At 39.7% G+C, this 21,106-nt stretch overlaps 1 protein-coding gene across 1 annotated transcript in view; it reads left to right on the top strand.

The window, feature by feature from the left end:
- The first annotated feature begins 1,499 nt into the window (after positions 1–1,499).
- The window catches only part of LOC150100043 (ATP-dependent translocase ABCB1-like), a 181,493-nt gene continuing 161,886 nt past the window's right edge, over positions 1,500–21,106 (top strand). The window contains exon 1 of the mRNA XM_090403202.1: positions 1,500–1,583. Coding sequence (XP_090259328.1) covers positions 1,500–1,583 — 84 coding nt within the window. The remainder of the gene's footprint in view (positions 1,584–21,106) is intronic.

Below are 21,106 nucleotides of genomic sequence, written 5' to 3'. Positions count from 1 at the left end.
AGATCTGGGATTGATGATTAATAAAAACCTGAAGTTTAGGGGACATATTGCAAAGGTGGTGTAGGTAACACAGAGGATTGCTGCTATTATGAGAAGGACACTGACCTGCAGAGATAAGAGGTTATCATTCCGTTGTATAAGTCTCTGATCAGACCACACTTGGACTATTGTTCTCAGATTTGGTCTCCAGGATTTGAAGGGGATAAATTAACTGTGGAAAGGATACAAAGACGGATGATAAAGATGGTTTCAGGACTGTACAAGGATAGTTATGAGGATCGACTGAGAGAATGTGGACTGCAGAGTTTGGTGGATAGAAGAAGGAGAGGTGATATGATTGAGACTTTTAAATTTTTTTTGAGGTGGTTACAGGGTTGACACTGGGGAGTTCTTTCGCTTGGTTGAACAGCGGGAAGGAGTGATGACAAGAGGCCCTCCCTGGAAGTTACGAAAGGAAACTGTGAGCAAGAGGGTAAGGAGTGGTTTCTTTGTGTGGAGGGTGGTTGAGCCGTGGAATGCATTGCCTGATGGAGTGTTGGGAGCGAGAACGGTCAGTGAGTTTAAAGAGTGGTATGATAGACTTTGTGTTTCTCAGGGGGGGGGACTTCCCCTCGATGAGTCTTGACAGACTTTATGTCTTAGGAAGGATCTCCCTCGATGAGTCTTTTGACTCCTTGGAGGCCTGAATAATAATAATAATAATAATTAAGTATATATGAGTGTGTGTTTGAGTAAGAGCTGCTGTAAAAGTTGTGCACTACCATTATTATTAGTGGGGGATTTTGTTTTGCTTAAACTTAATTAAGTTGTTATTATTAGACTTTAGAGTGGTAACCGGCAGATTAAACATGGTGGCAGCATAATTCCATGACTTTAACTTAGATTTCTGTTGTTTTGTTATGTGTGAGGTGTGTTATATGTATTCTTTTGATTATATAAATGATTTTTGGATGTTTAGGGTGGATGGAAGGGGGGGGGTGTGAAGTGTGACCTGAACGAGGAATTGATGAATGCAAATATGAAATTCTTGACAGAAAGTGTTAGTAGCGAGAATGTCATGGGAAAAATGAGTGCACGTTCGAAAGAGAGGCAAAAGAAGGTTAAAAAAATTAGTGAAAAAGAAAACGAGTTTAAAACCCATAACGGATGTTAATAAGGACGAAGGTGAGGTGAGAGTGGCGGAAGGAAACGAAATTGAGAACACGAATGAAACTGTAAATGGCTTGATGCAGGAATCGCAAGTGGAAGAAATCAAAAGAATGAATGATAGCAAACGTCAGACGCATGTTGGACTTAAAGTATGGAAGCACAGAAAGATGAATGACAGTGAAAGTGAGAAGAGCATGTCGAGAGTTAGAAAATTAGAAAGAATGAATGATAGAGAGAATGTGATGCGAGATTCAGAAGTTGAATTGGATTGGATGTGGAAAGAGATGAAATGGATGCAGAAAGAAATTAAGAAAATTCGGGTAAAAACTATTAAAACTACTCATGATGGCATGAAAGAGTTAACAAAAGATCAGCGAGTGTCATTATATGGCGATTCCATTATTAAAGGTGTGCTGAATAATAGGATGCATAAGGTATGTTTTCGAGGCAGTAAAATGAGTATAGTGAGTGAGGCATTGTATATGAGGAGGGAGTGAGCAAAGGAGTTGATGATTTTAATCAGAATGAATGATTAGACAGAGGACAAAGAGCAAGTCAGAATGGATGTCAGGAGGCTGCTTAGAAGGATAAAAGAGATTAGTGTGACCGGAAGGGTAGTCAGAGTGTTGCCTAGGTATGACTGTGGTGAGATGATGCAGAGAGCAAGGAATGAATGATATGCTGGCTGAAATGTGTGAGAAGATGAAAGTACAGTTTGTTTATGTGTGGAATGAATTTGAAGGAAGAAGTGAACTGTATGGGAGCGATGGACTGCATTTGAGTGGTTATGGTGTGAGTCGCTTGGAGAGACTGCTGCTGGAAGGTAGAGTGAGAAATAATGAATTATATCAAGCAGGAAGTGATGTGGAAGAACAGGAGAGTAAGACAGGAAAGATTGAAGAGGTGGTTATGAATGAGGAAGTGAGTGGCATGTGTATAGAAAATGAGAGTATGGGTGTGCAAGAGGAGCAGGGAAATGGGGAGGCTCAGGGTGGACAGGGGTACACAGCATGAGAAAGGTGGATGCTCCTCAGAGGAGATGAGAACATGTGTAGGCAGGAAAGAAATGGAATGAACTGGGATCAAGAGAAAACAGTTGTAATTGAAAAGGGTTTTAAAATGAATAAGCAGAAAGAGAAATGGCTCCAGTCGAACATGGACAGATCACATCCAGTGAGTGGTATCAGTGGAACTAGCTGTAGATCCAGAAATGAGCTGTTGTGTTTGTATACAAATGCTAGAAGTATAAGAAACAAGGCAAATGAAATGGTTGCATTAATTGCGTCTGTTCACCTAAAGATTGTTGGAATAAGTGAGACATTGTTGGAAGAGGACGACATCCTGACAGGAATAGAGATGGAAGGGTATGATGTGTTTTGTGAGGATAGAAGGTGTAAAAAGGGAAGGAGAGTGCTATTGATGATACAGAAAGAGTTATGTCCATACAAAGTAGAGATGCAAGAGGGAAATAGTGCCAGTGGTTTTGAGGCAGTGTGGTGTGAGATAGAGGTGAATGGAATCAAATACTTTGTTGGATGTTGTTATAGATTAGGTAATGTGGATGGTAGCAAAAATGAAATGTATAATCAAATTAGTCAAGCAAATAAGAAAAGGGTGATCATTATATGCAATTCTAATTATGGCAATATAAACTGGAATGATGAGATAGCAACTGGAAGTAAAGAAAATGAGTTTCTTCAGTTTTTGAGGGATTACCACCTCAGACAGTATGTAACAGAGGACACATGAGGATTCAGAATCTTTTATTTGGTCATCTCATCAGAGGATGTAATTATAAATGAGGTGTCAAATCATCCACCTATTGGTGAGAGTGACCATGAGGTGATTACCTGGGTGGTTGCTAGCAGTGTGAGGACTCTGTGAGAGAAGAGTATATGTGGAAATACAAGAAGGGTGATTATGAAGAGCTCAGGAGATGGCTTGCAGGTGTAGCATGGAATGAGGAGTTATCTTGAAAACAGATCAATGCAGCTTGAGGAATTTTCAAAAAATATCTAGTAGATGTAATGTCTAAGAGTATTCCAAAGGTGAGAAGGTTAAATAAGGTAGATGTGAGATGGATGAATAAAGAGATTAAGCATGCGATACAGAGAAAGAGGACATTGTGCAGGTAGCATAAGAGAAGTGGAAATAACCAGTAACATGAGGTTTGCGAAGACCAGGCAAGGAGAGTGACTTGGTTGGTGAGGGTAGCTAAAGAGAGGTATGAACAGCAGTTAACTAATGAAGCCAAAAAGAATCCTAGGGAGTTCTTTCGATATGTAGTCAGCAAAAGAAAGAATGATTATGGAAGGATGACATTCATTGGAGAAAATGGTATTAAGACAGTTGTTGCAGAATATGTGGTGGAGATACTTAATGAGCAATTCATAAAGGTCTTTCAGTCTTGTGAATGTGACTTCATGGAAAGATTGAGAGCAGTAGATGATGGGGAAGAGAGACTGATTGTAAGTGAGCAAGAGGTGTATGGGGAGTTGAGTAAACTAGATGTTAATAAGGCTGTGGGACTTGATAATATATTGCCACGTATACTGAAGGAATGTGCCAGGGAGTTGACACCTGTCTTGACATAGTTTTTTAATACGAGTCTTGCACTCGGTCAAGTCCCTAAGGAGTGGAAGGAGGGCAAGATTGTACCACTTCATAAAGGAGGTGATCAAACTCAAGCATCAAACTATGGACCTATCTGTGTGTCAGGTGTTGTGGTTAAGTTGTTGTAGAAGCTTGAGTTCTATCACCTGCTTCCTTGGACATAGGAGAAGGATACACAGTAATATACTTAGATTTAGCAAATGCTTTTGATAGAGTACCTGATGATAAATTGATAGTCAAACTAGAGCAGATGGGGTTGGATATTAGATTAATGCATTGGATTGGAGACTGGCTATCTGATAGGTATGAACAAGTTGTGTATGGTGAGTGATATCCAGGAAAAGGAAAGTCACTAGTGGAGTGCCTCAGGGATCTGTTTTGGGGCTGTTACTGTTTAATTTGTATGTTAATGATATTGGGGAAGATTTGGATGGAGATATTCAGTTGTTTGCAGATGATGCAAAGTTAGGATGAACCATGAAGTGTAGTGAAGATGTTGTGGCCTTATACGAAGGCTTGAATAAATTCAGTGACTGGGCACAGAAATGGAGATGTGAGTTCAATGTTGCAAAATGTAAAGTTTTAAAATTTGGAAAACAAAGATGGGATGCAGAATTTATGCTTGTTGAGGATATATTGTTGGAGGTGGAAGAAATAAGAGATCTTGGGGTGATAGTGGATAAGGATCTGAAATATAGGGGACACTTAGCCGAAATTGTGAAGACAACTGAAAGGCTTCTGGGAATAATGCAGAGGACACTGACGTGTAGAAGGAGGGAGATTCTTGTCCCATTGTATGAGGCTTTGATTAGGCCACACATGGGCTATTGTGCCCAGATTTGGTAACCTGGTTTTCAGAAGGATGAAGAGACGTTGGAAAGAGTCCAAAGGAGACTGACTGAGATAGTTTGTAACCTCTGGAATGTCGACTATGAGGAAAGATTGAGAAGATGTAATTTGCAGAGATAGAGACCTACAAGTTGGTAAGGAGTTGTTATAGGATCAATGCTGGAGAAGTTCTACAGGAAATAGTGGGGGATCGAGGGGGGGGGAGAACCAGAGGTCATTCCTGGAAACTGTATAAAGAGGGTGTGAGTAGGGGAGTGAGAGGCAGGTTTTTTTCATGCAGAGTTGTGAATGATTGGAATGCTTTGCCTGAGAGTGTGGGGTCTGCAAGGAGTTTGAATGTGTTCATAGCATGGTATGATGAGCTGTGTGTGAGATAAAAGGACCTCCCAGATGAGTCTTTGACTCCATGAGGTCTTGGGGTAATAATAATAATAATAATTATCAATATACTCCACCTCCCTTTTTACCCTTTCTATCTTCACAAAGTAGCAACACACTGTCTACCATTCCCATCACACTATTCCACGCTTCGTTTCCTATCACACTACATTGATTGTATGTTCTCCATTTGGTCACATGGCTGCAACACATTTTTAGTATACCTCAATAGCCAACACCCAAAAATCCATTTCAAACTAGTTATCCAGCTACCAAACATATCATTATCCTTTTCAATTCTATAGAAAATCCATCTACACTGGTAGATACATCCACAACCTGTTACACCACCACCACTCCTACCAGCAATGTGGTATTATCAGAACTTTAGCAAACAGAGCTAGAACTATCTTCTCAGACTACATTACCCTCGCTGCTGAAATCAGTCACATTTGGGACACATTTTTAGCCAGCTACTCCTTAACAAAATGAACAGAACTCTCTATCTATCCCAACCCCCAATCCCTCCAAAAAACTCAGAACACAAAAAAGCTATTTGCATTCTCCCCATCTCTGAAGCATCTTTTAAAAATTGCACACATTCTTAAAAATTATAACACAGTGACATCCTTGAAGCCTTACCAAAAATTAATTGCCCTTACCCCATCATCTAAGGATTCTTATTACTATTTGGATCATCCAGGAATCTACACTATCCCTTGCTACTGTAACCTTAAATATTTTGGACTAACAAAAAGAACTGCCAATATTTCCCTAGAAGAACACAGGAAATATTTCCTTCATGTATGCTACAGTGAATCAAGGATGGCAGACTATGGCATGCATACAGATCACTGAATCCAATAAAAGAGAACTTAAAACTTCTTCCTATACAGAAACAAATTTAAATCAGAAAGAGTATTTCTTGAATCAGCCACAGCACTACAACATTCCCCATTCTCAAACAGCCAAAAATCTGGGAGACCATCAGCAAATGTCGATGACTACCAATAGAGGATGCCAGTCAGGACTGTCGAGACTGCTTTTTATATTCTGTCTATATACCTTTCCTTTAGTATGCCTGTATTCATGGGCTCAATACATAACTTATTGCCTATGAAGATGCATTGTGACCAAGGTGAAATATTATTATTATTATTATTATTCAGGCCTCCATGGAGTCAAAAGACTCATCATGGGAGGTACTTCCTAGGAATCACAAAGTCTGTCATACCACTACTTGAACTCATTGACTGTTCTTGCTCTCACCACTCTTTCAGGCAATGCATTCCACAGCTCAGTCACCCTCCATGCAAAGAAACCACTCCTCATCCTCTTGCTCTCAGCTTTGTTTTGCAACTTCTAGGGATGGCACCTTGTCATTGCTCCTTCCCACTGTTCCACCAAGTGAGAGAACTCTCCAGTGTCAACCCTGTACCTACCTCTTAACAGTTAAAAGTCTCAATCATATCACCTCTCCTACTTCTACCTACCAAACTCTGCAGACCACATTCCCTCAGCTGATCCTCAAAACTAACATTGTACAGTCCTGAAAACGATCTTTTGTTACCCGCCTCTGTACCCTTTCCACAGATAATTTATCCTCTTCAAATCTTGTGTACCAAATTTGAGAACAATAGTCTAAGAGTGGTCTGATCAGGGTCTTATACAATGGAACGATAACTCTTTTATCTCTGCAGTTCAGCGTCCTTCTCAGTATTGCAGCAATCCTCTGGGTTTCCTTCACCTTTGCAATACGTTCCCTGCATTTCAGTTTTCTATCAATCATAATCCCCCAGATCTCTTCTCTCCCCTACTTCCTTTAGTACAATTCCTCCAATCGATGGGAGTATGCAGCCTCCCATCGATGTATACTAGACTTCAAGACTTTATACATTTTGCTGCATTAAACTGACACCCACACCCATTCATTTGTCCATCTGTATAGTTTATTCAAATCCTCTTGCAGGGCTTTGTTTAGTTTATTCAAATCCACAACTGCACTATTACTAATAATCCTTCCCAGCTTCACATCATCTGCAAACAACTGAATATCCCCTTGCAATCCATTAACAATGTCATTGATATACAGGTTAAAAAATACAGGTCTCAGTACTGAGCCCTGTGGAACCCAACTTGTAACCTTCTGCTTCCTTGATATTGCCCCACCATACACAACTCTGATAAGTATCAGAGAGTTGTGTATGGTATATTGTGGAGCCAATCCTGAAATCCAGTTGACTAACCCAACATCTAAACCCATGTGCTGCAACTTAAATATCAGCTTATCATGTGGCACCCTGTCAAACACCTTTGCAAATGTGTATATATATATGCCTTTATATGCCTTTATATATGCCAGCATATGCCTTTCCCTCATCGACTGCTCTTGTCACTCTATTGTAAAAGGCAATCATATTACTAAACCAAGAGTGCTCCTTAACAAATCCTTATTGATTTTCACAGATAATGTTACCCTCATCTGTCTAACACTGTATATAGTCCCTCACTAATTTCTCCAAGACCTTAACAACTACGAATGACACACAAACTCGTCTATAATTAGACATTTCCAGTCTGCTACAGCCCTTATGCAAAGGCACTAACTTACATTCCTTCCATTCATACGTGTGTTGAGCTTAAGTGCTGTGAAGAATTCATGTTAGAGGTTTAATGGAATATTAACAGCACTGAGAAAGGATTAAAAGTAATTTTAATACTTCCAATATTTCGTCTCCTTCACAGAGACATCTTCAGGATTACAAAAATGTTTTGTAACAACACACATAAATACAATACAAAGTGAACCTTGTTCCTGTAAACTTGCCTACTTCGGACAAACAGGCAAGTCAGCATCCATCCAGTTAGAAGAACACAGTTCTTACATCCTCAAGCACGAGCATGGTCAGTCCGGCCTTTTAGACCATGTTTTGGATACATCCCACAGGATCTCCTGTAAAAAAACTACCATTCTCCACCATAGTAAATTCAAAAAAGAAAGACTATTCTTTGAATCTGCAACTGCATTCAGGAATCAACCTAATTTAATCAAATACGGTTGCATTCAACTTCCCAAAATTTGAGAAACTTTAATTATCAGAGATCCCTCTTTACATCCCAGGATGCCTGCAAATGCCCATAGAGGGCACACCACCCAGATAGGACTTTAGTTCACTTTGTATTGTATTTGTGAGTTGTTACAAAAAGTTCTTATAATTCCCAAAGATGTCTCTGTGACGGAGACGAAATATTGGAAGTATTAAATTAATTTTAATCCTTTCTCAGTGCTGTTAATATTCCATTAAACCTTTAACATGAATGCTTCCTTCCATTCCTTGGGTACCTTTCCCTTCGCCAGACTCTCATTGAAAAGCCAGATCAATGGAGCTGTCAGTTCTTGAGCACATTCTCTCAAAACCATCCCGTCTGGATGGTTTTGAGAGAATGTGGGACTGGATGGTGAAATACCATCCAGTCCCACCACAGCTTTACTGACATTCAGGGTAGTCATTATTAGGAACACATTCTCCTCCTTCACCTCTAAGCCTCAAACCTTTCCTAACCATCTAGTATTAAAACTTACTTTCCAGGATAAAATACTCCAATAAAGTGTTTATTGAACAACTCCACTATGTCCTCTGCATCAGTCACTTTATTCCAATTTTTATCCCACAATGTCATTCTTCCACAATCATTTCTCTTACTGGCCACATAACTAAATAATTCACAAGGTGGGGGGGAAAGGATTATAAAGAGCTCTGGAGACAGCTTGCAGGTGGAGCATGGAATGAGAGTTAGCTGGAAAAGAGATCAATGCACCTTGGAGGGTTTTTAAAAATATATAGTAGATGCAATGTCTAAATATATTCCAAGACTGAAAAGGTTAAATAAGGTAGGTGTGAAATAGATGAATAAAGAGATTAAGCATTCAAACAGAGAAAAAAGGCATTATGGAGGCAGTATAAGTGTAGTGGAAATAACCAATTCCATGAGGACTACAAAGACCAGGCAAGGCTTCGTTGATGAGGGTAGCTAAAGTGAGGTATGAAAGCAATTAGCTAATGAAGCCAAAAAGAATCCTAAGGAATGCTAACAAAAGAAAGAATGATTATGGAAGGCTGACATTGACATTGGAGAAAATGCTATAAAGACAGCTGTTGCTGAAGGTGTGGTGAAGATACTTAATAAGCAGTTCATAAAGGTCTTTCAATCTCATGAATGTGACTTCATGGAGAGAGATTGAGAGCAGTTAATGATGGGGTGGAGAGACTGATTGTAAGTGAGCAAGAGGTGTACGGGGGAGTTGAGCAAACTAGATGTAAATAAGGCTGTTTGTCTTGATAATATATCACCACATATTCTGAAGGAATGTGTCAGGGAGTTCACGCCGGTCTTGACATATTTTTTTTAATACGAGTCTTGCACTGGGTCAAGTTCCTAAGCAGTGGAAGGAGGGCAAGATTATGCCACTTCATAAAGAAGGTGAATAGAACTCAAGCATCAAACTATAGACATCTGTGGATAAGATTTTGTTGTTAAGTTGTTGGAGAAGCTTGTGAGAACGAGGATCCACAATTGGGTTGACAACAATGGTATTATCTCTGATGGACAGCATGGATTTGCTAAAGGGAGGTCATGTTTTAGTAATCTACTTACTTATTACAATAAGGTGACAGCTGCCTTGGACAGATGAGAAGGATACGCAGTAACATACTTAATTTCACAAAGGCTTTTGATTGATTACCGCATGATACGTTGATAGTCAAACTAAAGCAGATGGGGTTGGATATTAGATTGGTGCATTGGATTGGAGACTGGCTATCTCATAAGTATCAACAAGTTGTATATGGGGGAAGTGATATCCAGCAAAAGGAAAGAATGCGGTGTGCCTCAGGGATCTGTTTTAGGGCCATTACTGTTTAACTTGTATATTAATGATATTGGTGAAGATTTGGATGTAGATATTCAGTTGTTTGCAGATGATGCAAAGTTGGGACAAACCATGAAGAGTAGAGAAGATGTTATGGCCTTACAAGAAGACTTGAATAAATTGAGTGATGGAGAATGGGGATGTGAGTTCAATGTTGCAAAATGTAAGGTTTTATTGGAAAACAAAGATGGGATGCAGAATTTTTGCTTATTGAGGATATATTGGTGGAGTTGGAGGAAATAAGAGATCTGGGGGTGATACTGGATAAGGATCTGAAATTTAGGAGACACAGCCAAAATTGTGAAGACAACACAAAGGCTTCTGGCAATGATGTGGAGGATACTGACTTGTAGAAGTAGGGAGATTCTTATTCCATTGTATAAGGCTTTGATTAGGCCACGCATGGGCTATTGTGCCCAGATTTGGTCACCTGGTTTTCAGAAGGATGAAGAGATGTTGGAAAAGGTCAGAAGTGACTGACTAAGGTAGTTTCTAACCTCTTTAATGACGAGTATGAAGAAAGATTTAGAAGATGCAACTTGCAGAGTCTGATAGACAGGAGGAAGAGGGGAGATATGATAGAGACCTACATGTTATTAAGGGGTTGTTATAGGATCAGTGCTGGAGAGGTTCTGCAGAAAATAGTGGGAGATCAGGGGAGAACCAGAGGTCATCCCTGGAAACTGTATAAAGTGGGTGTGAACATGGGAGTGAGAAACAGATTTTTTTCATGCAGAGTTCTGAATGAATTGGAATCCCTTACCTGAGAGTATGGTGTCTGCAGAGAATTTGAGTGTGTTTAAATCATGGCATGATGAGCTGTGTGTGTGTGTGTTTATGATGAAAGCACCGCCCAGATGAGTCTGTGACTCCATTGGGGTCTTGTGTAATAATAATAATAATAATTCCTAAGATTTTCTTTGGATCTTAGTGCCAATCTCTTCTCATATTCCAGTTTTGCCTTCCTTACCATTCTTGTCACTCTCCTGACCTGAGTCTTATATTCTTCATGCATCTGCCCTCTGCCCTTGTCCTTATATATCTTCCATGATCTCTTTTTCACCTGCAGTTTCTGTTTGATATTGTTTTTCATCCTCTTTACACCAAATTGTGTTCTCTTCTTCACTCGTGGAATACAGCTTACTATTGCTGCTAACAAATATTTCTTCACAATTTCCCAAACTGCCCCAAGTTGATATCTAAGAGTATTATAATCACCTGCCTTATAATTCCACATATGTTCCATTTTCTTTGATACTGCTACATGTCTGTTCATCTTCTAAGTCAAAACCACATGGACACTCTCTCCAACTGCGGGGGGGGGGGGGGGATGTCATCTCAGTTATTATCAGCTCTTCTGATGCTATGACCAAATCCAAAACTCTTGAACCTCTTGTTCCCTCTAGTACATGTTGCCCTAAGACATTTGTCCCTCAAAAATTCTAGAAATTCCATTCCCTTATTACTACATGCATTTTCCTCTTCCTGGCTTATACTGTTGTAGTTAAAATCTCCCATAACAATCATTCTTCTTGCACTTGCCAAGCTGAACTGCCTAAACATCTCCTGCTCTCCACCCTCCGTGCTCCTTGGCTTGTAGCAACACCCCACTAAATATCCTGTCTTGCCCACCTCTACCTCACACCATATGCTTTCAAAACCATCACTGTCGCTGCCTTCCAAAGCCTCCACTCTTAGAGGACATAAGTCATCACTTATCATAAGCAGTACTCCATCACCAGGTTTTCCTTTCCTATCCTGCCAAAATATACTGTACCCTGCTACTTCTATTCCTGTTATTATATCATCTTCTGTCACAGAGATCCCAATAATCTTTGGCCAGGCTGATGCTATCAATGCCACCAATTTAACTCCTTTATTCAGGATCCTCTGCATTAGTATAAAGCATAAGAATATCACTGCTTCTCTTCCTATCATTATTCCCTCCCCTCCACACCCCACTGCACTCAGTGTTTCCTGATGTCATCTCCCTTCTCCCCAAGCACCCATTCCAACAAGAGGCCACTCCCTGCTGCCATCCACCCTGGCAATTCTAGTTTCCCTTCATTGACATACCAACTCGTTCAGAAAACAGCAATCTCTCCAGATGCCTACGTTCTTCCTCATTCAAATGCAAGTGGTTTCTTGCATACATTTCCTTTCTATCTGCAGGTGCCCTCCAAGCATCCACTTATTACAATCCTCTCTCTTCTGACACATTCTGGCTATCGTGATATTCATTATTACTGCTCTTCTACTCAGGTCTTCACTATCATACCTGGGCAATACACACACACAATCTTTCCTCTCTTCATTTTCTTTTGTACAACCTCAAGTAAGAATCATAGATCTCTTGCCACCCAGTTTACACTGCCTCTCAAGTCATTCGTGCCCACCATCACAATCATCTCATCCAACCTTTCATCCCGCTTAATCGCCATAGCCACACTCTCTGTCATTCCTCCAGGCAAATACTCCTCTGCCATCCTATCTTGAACACTACGGATCATCGAGTCTCCATACATCACAGCTCTTACCACTCTGTTCATTGATTGCGCACCTGCATCCCTCACTCTTTCTCTCTCTCTCTCCCCCCTCTAACTCTTTCACTCTGTGTTCCCTTGCTTACCTCCTGTCCTGGCATCACTCTATCCCTGGTTCCAGCACTTTCATTCTTCTCATTCCCTTTCTCTGACTGTTTCCATTCTCTCCTCTTCTATCACCATAACCCTCTCATTCCCTCTCTTCTTCTGCTCCTATTCTCTCCTCTTCTATCATTTCCATACCTCTCGCTCTCTCTCTCATTCCCTCTCTTCTACTGTTTCTATTCTCTCCTCTTCTATCATTCCCTTAACTCTCTCTCTCACTCCTACTCTGATTCGCCTTGCATTCATTTCTTCCATTTGCCTAATCTCATCTTTCATATTTCTCATCTCATTCCCAAGACTTTCCACCTTCTCTTTCAGCTCATCTATCCCTCTTTGCAAGTTAGTCACTCTTACTCTCCATTCATCCTCCCAATCAAGACCACCTCCAAAAACTTCACATTCATTCAAGCATTCTACACTCCCCACTCTTATTTTTTCATTCATGTTTTGCTCATCATTCTCACCTTTCACACTACTCATCTCTCGATATTCTCGTGTCCCTGACACAACGAGGTCAGTTATCGTAATGTCTAATTCACTAAATTCCTCCCATTGTCGACATTTTGCACATATATGCACTCCCCTTTCTCTCATCTGCCACATATTCATCTGCTGAGACGCAAACATACTGTATGCCACAAAATCCTTTATTATGTTATGCAAAATAGAGTCCTTAAATGGGGGAGGACTTGGTGATACGTCATTCGTAATTGGAGTTGCTTCTCCTGCCATCATTATTATTATTATTATTCGTGACATGTCCAAGGAGTCCGAAGACTCATCACTGGAGGACACCTACTGTACAACTCTCTATCTCCACCACTACACCAATCCTCTACTACCAATCAACCACATTAATGCCATCTGCCGCCCACCACCATCACCACAACCTCTATTTTTTGTCTGTAAATTGAGTGTGTTCAGAAGGGCTGATTTGTCTGTATGCGGGATGAAAAACCCGAGTTTCTGGGGGGGGGGGGAACCTTGCTACCTCCGTTTGAGATCGGCTAACTCACCTTAGATTGAAAAGTCCATATAAAGATTCCTCCAGTCACGATGAGAATCGAACTTAGGCCTTTTCCAATCGAAGGGTGCAACATACTGTCATTCTTCCAGTTGTGCTATGGAGGCACTTAATTATAATAATATTAAACACTAGTATATTAAATGGTAATAATAATACTATTAATAATAATAATACCAATACTAATAATACTAAATGCTAATAACTACACTAAATAATAAAAATTTATCTTCTCTTCCACTTCAGATGCATCCAACTCTGACCCCGCCTTCTCAGTAACCCAAAAATAACACAAGATAACAATTCAACTCCAAAATCAGCACCACTAAAGAACACTTGTGTTACTAAGAAAAAAAATGTAGCACAATTTGCAGCAGAAGTCACTATGCACCATTTAAAAAACGCTTTTTTTTTACCACAGCTCAAATCCACTGCCACGTGCTTCAGCAACTCTAGCACCTATAATCTTTGCCCCTCAGTGGGCTTGAACCACCAACCTTTCGGTTAACAGTACAAGGGTAAGTAGTACAACACCAGGCAACTTGTAGCAAAGGCGGAGCAAGCTACCAACACTCTTATCCCAGTATCTCCCATAATGCAAAACACATCTCCTTGTGGATATGTATACTGTTATGCATTAAGGGATTGGCCACTCCTCAGACTGGTTTTGACCTTTATTGAGGTCTCTTCAGTGGGAGCCAGGCCCAGAGTTGGAGATACCAGGCAGAAGCAGTAGCAAGGTCATCTTTATCTATAGGAGTTGCCAAAAGGTTTGCCACCTTTTTTTTTATTAAATTACTCTGGATTTAGAGAAAGATGTTGAAAGTTTATTTTTCACTAGGTCAGACTATAATAAATTTAGTTTAATCCTTTATCCCAACTCTGGACCTGGCTCCCACTGAAGAGACCTAAATAAAGGTCGAAACTAGTCTGGGTAGTGGGGCCAATCCCTTAATACATAACAGCATACATATCCACAAGGAGATGTGTTTTGCATTATGGGAGATACTGGATAAGAGTGTTGGTAGCTTGCTCCGCCTTTGATTGATTTTGAATATGAGACAGTTTAACTCTTATAAAAACTCCTTCTGCTGAGTTTTAAGAAATTCTATAAATGGTATTGTATTCTGCAGCAGATAAACACTAATAATTCCACAGTAAAAGAAGTAACGTGATAGTGAATGAAAAAGAGTTTTTTTTTCCCTTCATGGATCCATTTAATTAATAAAGAATTACTTACATACATTAATAAATACAGTGTGCTTGTGGAAAATGAAAAACTAATTTTACAGCAAGTTGTAATCAACTATACTCTCCTAAATGTTTTAAAATGGTTATTCTATTGGCACCTTTTGCTCTTTTCACCAATTCTTTTCTAAAAACAGATGTTTTCTTATAAATATACTCTCTGGAAAGCATACGAATGGCACTAAATATAGAGATGTGAACAGACAGCATAATGATAAAAATAATAATTGAATGACACTATGACACTTATGTAAGAAAGTGTGAATGATGGTATTAATTCAGAGCAAATTAATGGTTTTACAGAGAATAAAAAAGATGAGATAGATGCAATGAGTGAGATTGTGTTGTTTAGCAGAGCGATACAAAGGGCAAAGTGGCAGCTAGAGCGTATGAACAAAAGTCAACTGAGTGTACCAGCCAATAATAAAAAGTATGATAGGAAAAATAAGCATATGAGTGTGAATGTAAACAAAATGAAGGAGAGAGTGCTGTATGGAGACTCGTTAGTACGAGGTGTGTTAGTAGAGGATTTGACAAAATCGTACCAACCTGGTACGACCATAAAGGATGTAACTGAGTCTATTAGAGAGCAAAAGGAAAGGGTGAAAGAAATGATTGTTGTGGCAGGTACGAATGATTTGAAAGGAGATAAAATGGAAATGATAGAGGACCTGAATGAAATGTTTGAGGTAGCAAAAGAAAAGAGTGAGAGAGTTAGGTTGATTAGTCTTTGCTGTGGTATGACAGTGAAGTGTTTAAAAGGAGTGCCATAATTGCAAATGACTTTATGCATGGGTTCTGTATGACGAGTGGTGTGGAATTTGTGGACGTGTGGAATGAGTTTGATGGGTGAAAGGATCTATATAAGGTGGATGGCTTGCATTTGAATGGATACAGTGTAAGGAGACTTGAAAAAGTGTTGCTGAATGTAGTGGATGTGCAAAATCAGGGAAATTAGATTTATTAAGGGGAGGGAGTAGTTGAATGTATGAATGAGTATAATATGCCCAAGCGAATAAGGACAACAAATCAGAATGGGATAGTTAATATAAGGCATCAAGGTAGGGATGGGGGCTAATAGGGATCTTAAATTCATGTACACTAATGCTAGGAGTATTAGGAACAAGAAGGAAGAGTTTTTGGCCATGGTTAGCACTTTCAGCCACAGGTTATTGGCATTAGTGAATCATGGCTGACTGTAGATGATAAAGCTAGTGGGATTGAATGTGATGGGTATAGTGTGTTCAGGAATGACAGAGAGAATAAAATGGGGGGAGGAATATTGTTGATGATAGCTGATGAGCTGCAGCCAAGGAGAATAGAAGTTGAATTGCAGGACAGAGAAAAGAGCACATTTGAGGCCATTTGGTGTTAGATTGTGGCTAGCAGAACAAAATATACAATTGGGTGCTGCTATAGACCAGGTGATGGAAAAGATGGTGGTGACAGTATGCACAAGCAAATAGAAGAAATGAGTAGAAGGAGGATAATTATTATGGGAGATTTCAGCTATGGTAGCATTGATTGGAGTGAGGAGAGGACACACGGGAGGAAAGAATTGGATTTTATGCGGTTATTAAGGGATAACTATCTGCGACAGCATGTAATGGAAAATACTAGGGGGTCAGAGAGTGCTTGACCTAGTAATTACATCTGAGGATTTGGCTGTAACAAATATGACCACATTGCCACCAATTGGTGAGAGTGATCTTAGGGTCTTGACTTGGGAGGTGGCTAAAGGTGTGGAATTTACAATTAAGACAGGCTACATGTGGAATTATCGGGCTGGAAAGTATGACAAGCTTAGGAGTTTGATTGGTTCAGTGCCATGGCATGTACAACTGCAAGGACTAGAAGTTGATAGTGCATGGGGGGCAGTTAAGAAGTGTTTGGATGAAGCAATGGCTGACTGTATACCTAGAGTGCAAATAATAAATCAAGTAGGGGTTAAATGGATGAATAACACCATTAAGCTTGAGCTGCAAAAAAAGAAGCAACTATGGAGGGAATTTAAGGAGAAAGGTGACCGGCAGGCACATGAACGGTATAAAGCGCAGGCCAGAAGGGTAACGAGTGTGGTAAGAAAAGCAAAAAAGGATTACGAAAGAACATTGGCCATGCAGGCTAAAGAGAATTCTAAACAGTTTTTTCGATATGTTGCAAGTAAAAGGAAAAATGTATGTGGCAGAATGATTTTAAAGAATGCCAATGGTAGGGAGGTAACTGAATCAGTTGATATAGTTGAGTTACTGAGTGAGCACTTTGCAAGAATATATCATCCAGGTGGTGACATTGCAGAAATGAATGAACCAGTAGATTATACGGGAATTGTGGTGAATGAAGTGGAGGTGGGTAGTCTATTGCATAACTTCAATGTCAATACATCTGTGGGATTGGATGGTATACCAGCTCCTGTCGTATGAGAAGTGGCTAAAGAATTGTCCGTACCCTTGACCATTTTTTTTAATTTGTGTCTCTGGTCTGGGTTACTCCCGAGGGGGTGGAAAGAGGGAAAAATAGTTCCACTGCATAAAGGTGGTTCCAAGACTGCTGTTGTAAATTACCAACCGATTAGCATATCAGGAATCGTTGTCAAGGTCTTAGAGAAATTATTCAAGAAAAGAATACAGGATTGGATAGATGAAAATGGGATATTGTATGGGGGAACAACATGGTTTTGTGAAGGGTGGATCAAGCCTCAGCAACTTGCTTATGTTTTATAACACTGTGACGGCTGAACTGGATAATGGGTTTACAGCGATTCTACTGGACCTTGCCAAGGCCTTTGACAGGATACCTCATGGAACCCTAATGGGTTCCATGTGGTATCCTGTCAAAGGATGGATATAGGGTTGGTGAGATGGATAGGAGGGTGGTTGATGGAGAGATACCAGAGAGTGGTTTATTCAGGAGTTGAGTCTGAAAGATGGCTTGTGACTAGTGGTGTGCCACAGGGCTCTGTTCTAGGACCACTACTTTTCAATTTGTTCATCAATGATATAGGAAAGGATCTGAGAGGAAGTGTTCACTTGTTTGCTGATGATGCAAAGTTGGGTAGAGCAATTGTGAGTGCACAGGATGTCAAAATTTTACAGGATGATTTGGATAGTTTGAAGGACTGGGCTAGGAAAAATGGATGTCAATTTAATGTGGTAAAGTGTAATGTTATGCATTTTGGGGTGAAAAGAATAGCAGCAGTATTATCACGTTGGTGGAACCGTACTCCAGGAGATTGATGAGGCCAGGGATTTGGGAGTGTTGGTGGATAGGGAATTGAAGTTTAGGGGGCACATTGCAAAAGTGGCGAAATCAGCTCATCAAATCACTTGGCTTCTGAAAAATACTTTAACATGCAGAGACAAACAAGTTATTGTATCGAGCCTCGATAAGACCCCATCTGGACTACTGTGCCCCGTTATGGGCACCAGGGTTTCTTCGTGATGGGGAGGAAGTGGAGAGGATCTAGAGACGAGTGACCAAGATGATAGCAGGTCTGTGGAATGAACTTTATGGGAATAGGTTGAAGATTTGTGGGTTGCAAAAATTGGTCAATAGGCAGAAAATGGGTGATATGATTGAGGCATTCAAATTACTGAAGGGTTTCTATATGATTAATCCAGAAGATATTTTTGAAAATAGTACTGGAGGTGGGAGCACCAGGGTCCATGCATGCAAGCTTGGTAAGAGTGTTGTTAACAAGGGTGTTAGAGCTAGGTTTTTTACTTGGAGAGTGGTGAATGAGTGGAATAAGCTGCCAGTGTCTGTTGTGGGTGCTACAATTGTGAATGAGTTCAAGGCAAGGTATGATAGATACTGTGTGAATGTCGAATAGTTGTTCTTGACATGATGTCAAGAACAACTATGATGAGTCTGTTGACTCCTTGGAGATGCCCGAAATAATAAGGAAAAATTATTTAAAATTGCAGAATTTTTGTCTAGGTTTCCTAGACCATTGTCAGTGTACACCCATGAAAAAAAAAAAAAAAAAGATAAATTGTAGAAACTTTTTTGCCGGCCTGGCTTGCCGAGTGGTTAGCGTTTCCTCTCTCCAGCCAAAAGGCTGTGGGTTCGAATCCCACCATGGACATGGATGTTTGTGATTGTCTGTGAAAATACTAGTGGTGGTGGTCGGCATTAGATGGAGTTGATGTAGATGTTGAACATAGTAGTAGTTGGTGGATTGAGTGGTGGAGATGGAAAGTTGTGGAGTAGGTGCCCTCCCTCAATGAGTTTTTGGACTCCCTGGAGTTACTATGTAATAATAATAATTTCTTTTGAAGAGTATTGGAATGAAAGCCATAATTATTAATTAAACAGTTGTCTGCTTTTCTGGGCAGTCTCAGCGTACATCAATTTAATGGCAGTCTATAGGTCTCAGTATACAGTGAAACAACTTATACTCATAAATACATTAATGTTGAATCATATCACTACCTTTGTCTAATTTTTGGACAAGGGTAGTGAACATATTTAAACTTTGGTTCATTATGCACATAAAACTATATTCTGCATTCTTTTTTTAAATAAAAATGTACCCTTTATTAGATCTGTTTTAATCACAAATGGATACAATATCAAACCAATTAATAAAATAACTAATAATTATGGTGAGTATGTAGATTTTTTGACCAAAAAACGATTGTGACAAATGATAATCAACACTGGATTTAATAAGTTGTGATAATATAGATAGTTAAACTGGCTAGTAGTGCCACATATGCCAGTGGCTTCTTCTGGGTTAGGAAGAAAAAAAAAATAATACAATAGGGGTTAAACATGAACCATTACATAACTAAAACTGTATTATATAGTGAAACCTGTGGAGTATTCATAACTTAAAATTTACACATATACCACAGTAATTAAATTTTAATAATATGTAGATATTTTGTCTTAAGTATCTTAAGACATCATCATTACAGTTATTACAAACAATACTAGGAATTCAAAGATTGTATATTTATTGATCCTTATTCGCAGAATAAATTGTAGAAGAGAGGGGATAAAAATCGGCATGAGACTACTGAAATTAGTGACTTATATATCAGTTCTAAAGCCGGTACAAGATCTGGAGGGAATCTGCAATTTTTGTATACCAATGCAAAAAGCATTCGAAATAAGAGAGAAGAATTTTTGGCATTAGTCAGTGCAATCTCACCAAAAGTTGTAGGCATTAGTGAAACTTGGCTGTCAGTAGAAGATGTGGTCACTGGAATTAAATGTGATGGGTACAGCATTTTCAGGGAGGATAGAGAAGATTGAACAGGGGGAGGAGTACTGTTGATGATAGCTGATGTGTTGCAGCCAAAGAAAGTAGTATATTAAGATGATAGACATGTGAATGAGAGTTCATTTGAGGCGGTCTGGTGCGAAATAGTGACCAACACAACCAAATATACAGTTGGATGCTGCTATAGGCCAGGGAGTACAGAGGGAGATATTCAATTCATGCATCATGCATCAGCACTAAATCTGCAATGAGTGCAGATTTAAGTGCTGATGAAGGAGGAGGAAATATCACGCAGCAAAAAGGAAATGGAGTTCATACATCTATTACGAGATAATTACTTGAACCAGCACATAACCGAAGGGATACATGGTGTGAGAGTGTTGGACATGGTTATATGCATAAATAAGGTGTCCTTGTTACCTCCAATGGGTGAAAGCGATCATGTGGTATTGACTTGGGAGGTTGCAAAATCTGTGGATTTTTCTGTTAAGGGGTATATACGGAACTACATGTTAGGCAATTATAACAAGCTTCGGAGTGAGCTTGCAGCCATCCCATGGCAGAACATATTGTAGGGATAAAATCAGCAGGCATCTGAGGAAAGCAATATCAGATTGTGTCCCCATGGTCAGGAAGTCAAACAAGGCAGGCGTTAGATGGATGAGCAGTAGTATCAAGCTTGATCTGCAAAAAAAGAAAATGTTATGGAGAATTTACAAGGAGAAAGGTGATCAGTACACCCATAAGCAGTACAAGGCTCAAACTAGGAAGGTTACCAGCATAGTAAGAAAAGCTAAATCAGATTATGAGAAGACCTTAGCCAAAGAGATCAAGGGTAATCCCAAAGAGTTCTTCTACTATGTGGCAAGTAAAAGGAAGAATGACTTTGGAAGGATAACTTTAGTGGGTGCTGATGGTATTGAGGTGACAAAATCAGATGTAATAGTCGAGTTACAGAGTGATAAATTTTCAAAAGTCGATCACCCAAGTGAGGATATACCTGTACCTGTGGCAATAACTAATGTGAGAATTCAAGT

Source organism: Typopeltis vanoorti, chromosome 13, assembly GCF_054136105.1.
Source record: "Typopeltis vanoorti isolate ZY-2024b chromosome 13, IOZ_Tvanoo_1.0, whole genome shotgun sequence".
NCBI lineage: Eukaryota > Metazoa > Arthropoda > Arachnida > Uropygi > Thelyphonidae > Typopeltis > Typopeltis vanoorti.
Note: the sequence above shows the minus strand (reverse complement) of the source record. Positions and strands in the feature narration are given on the sequence as shown.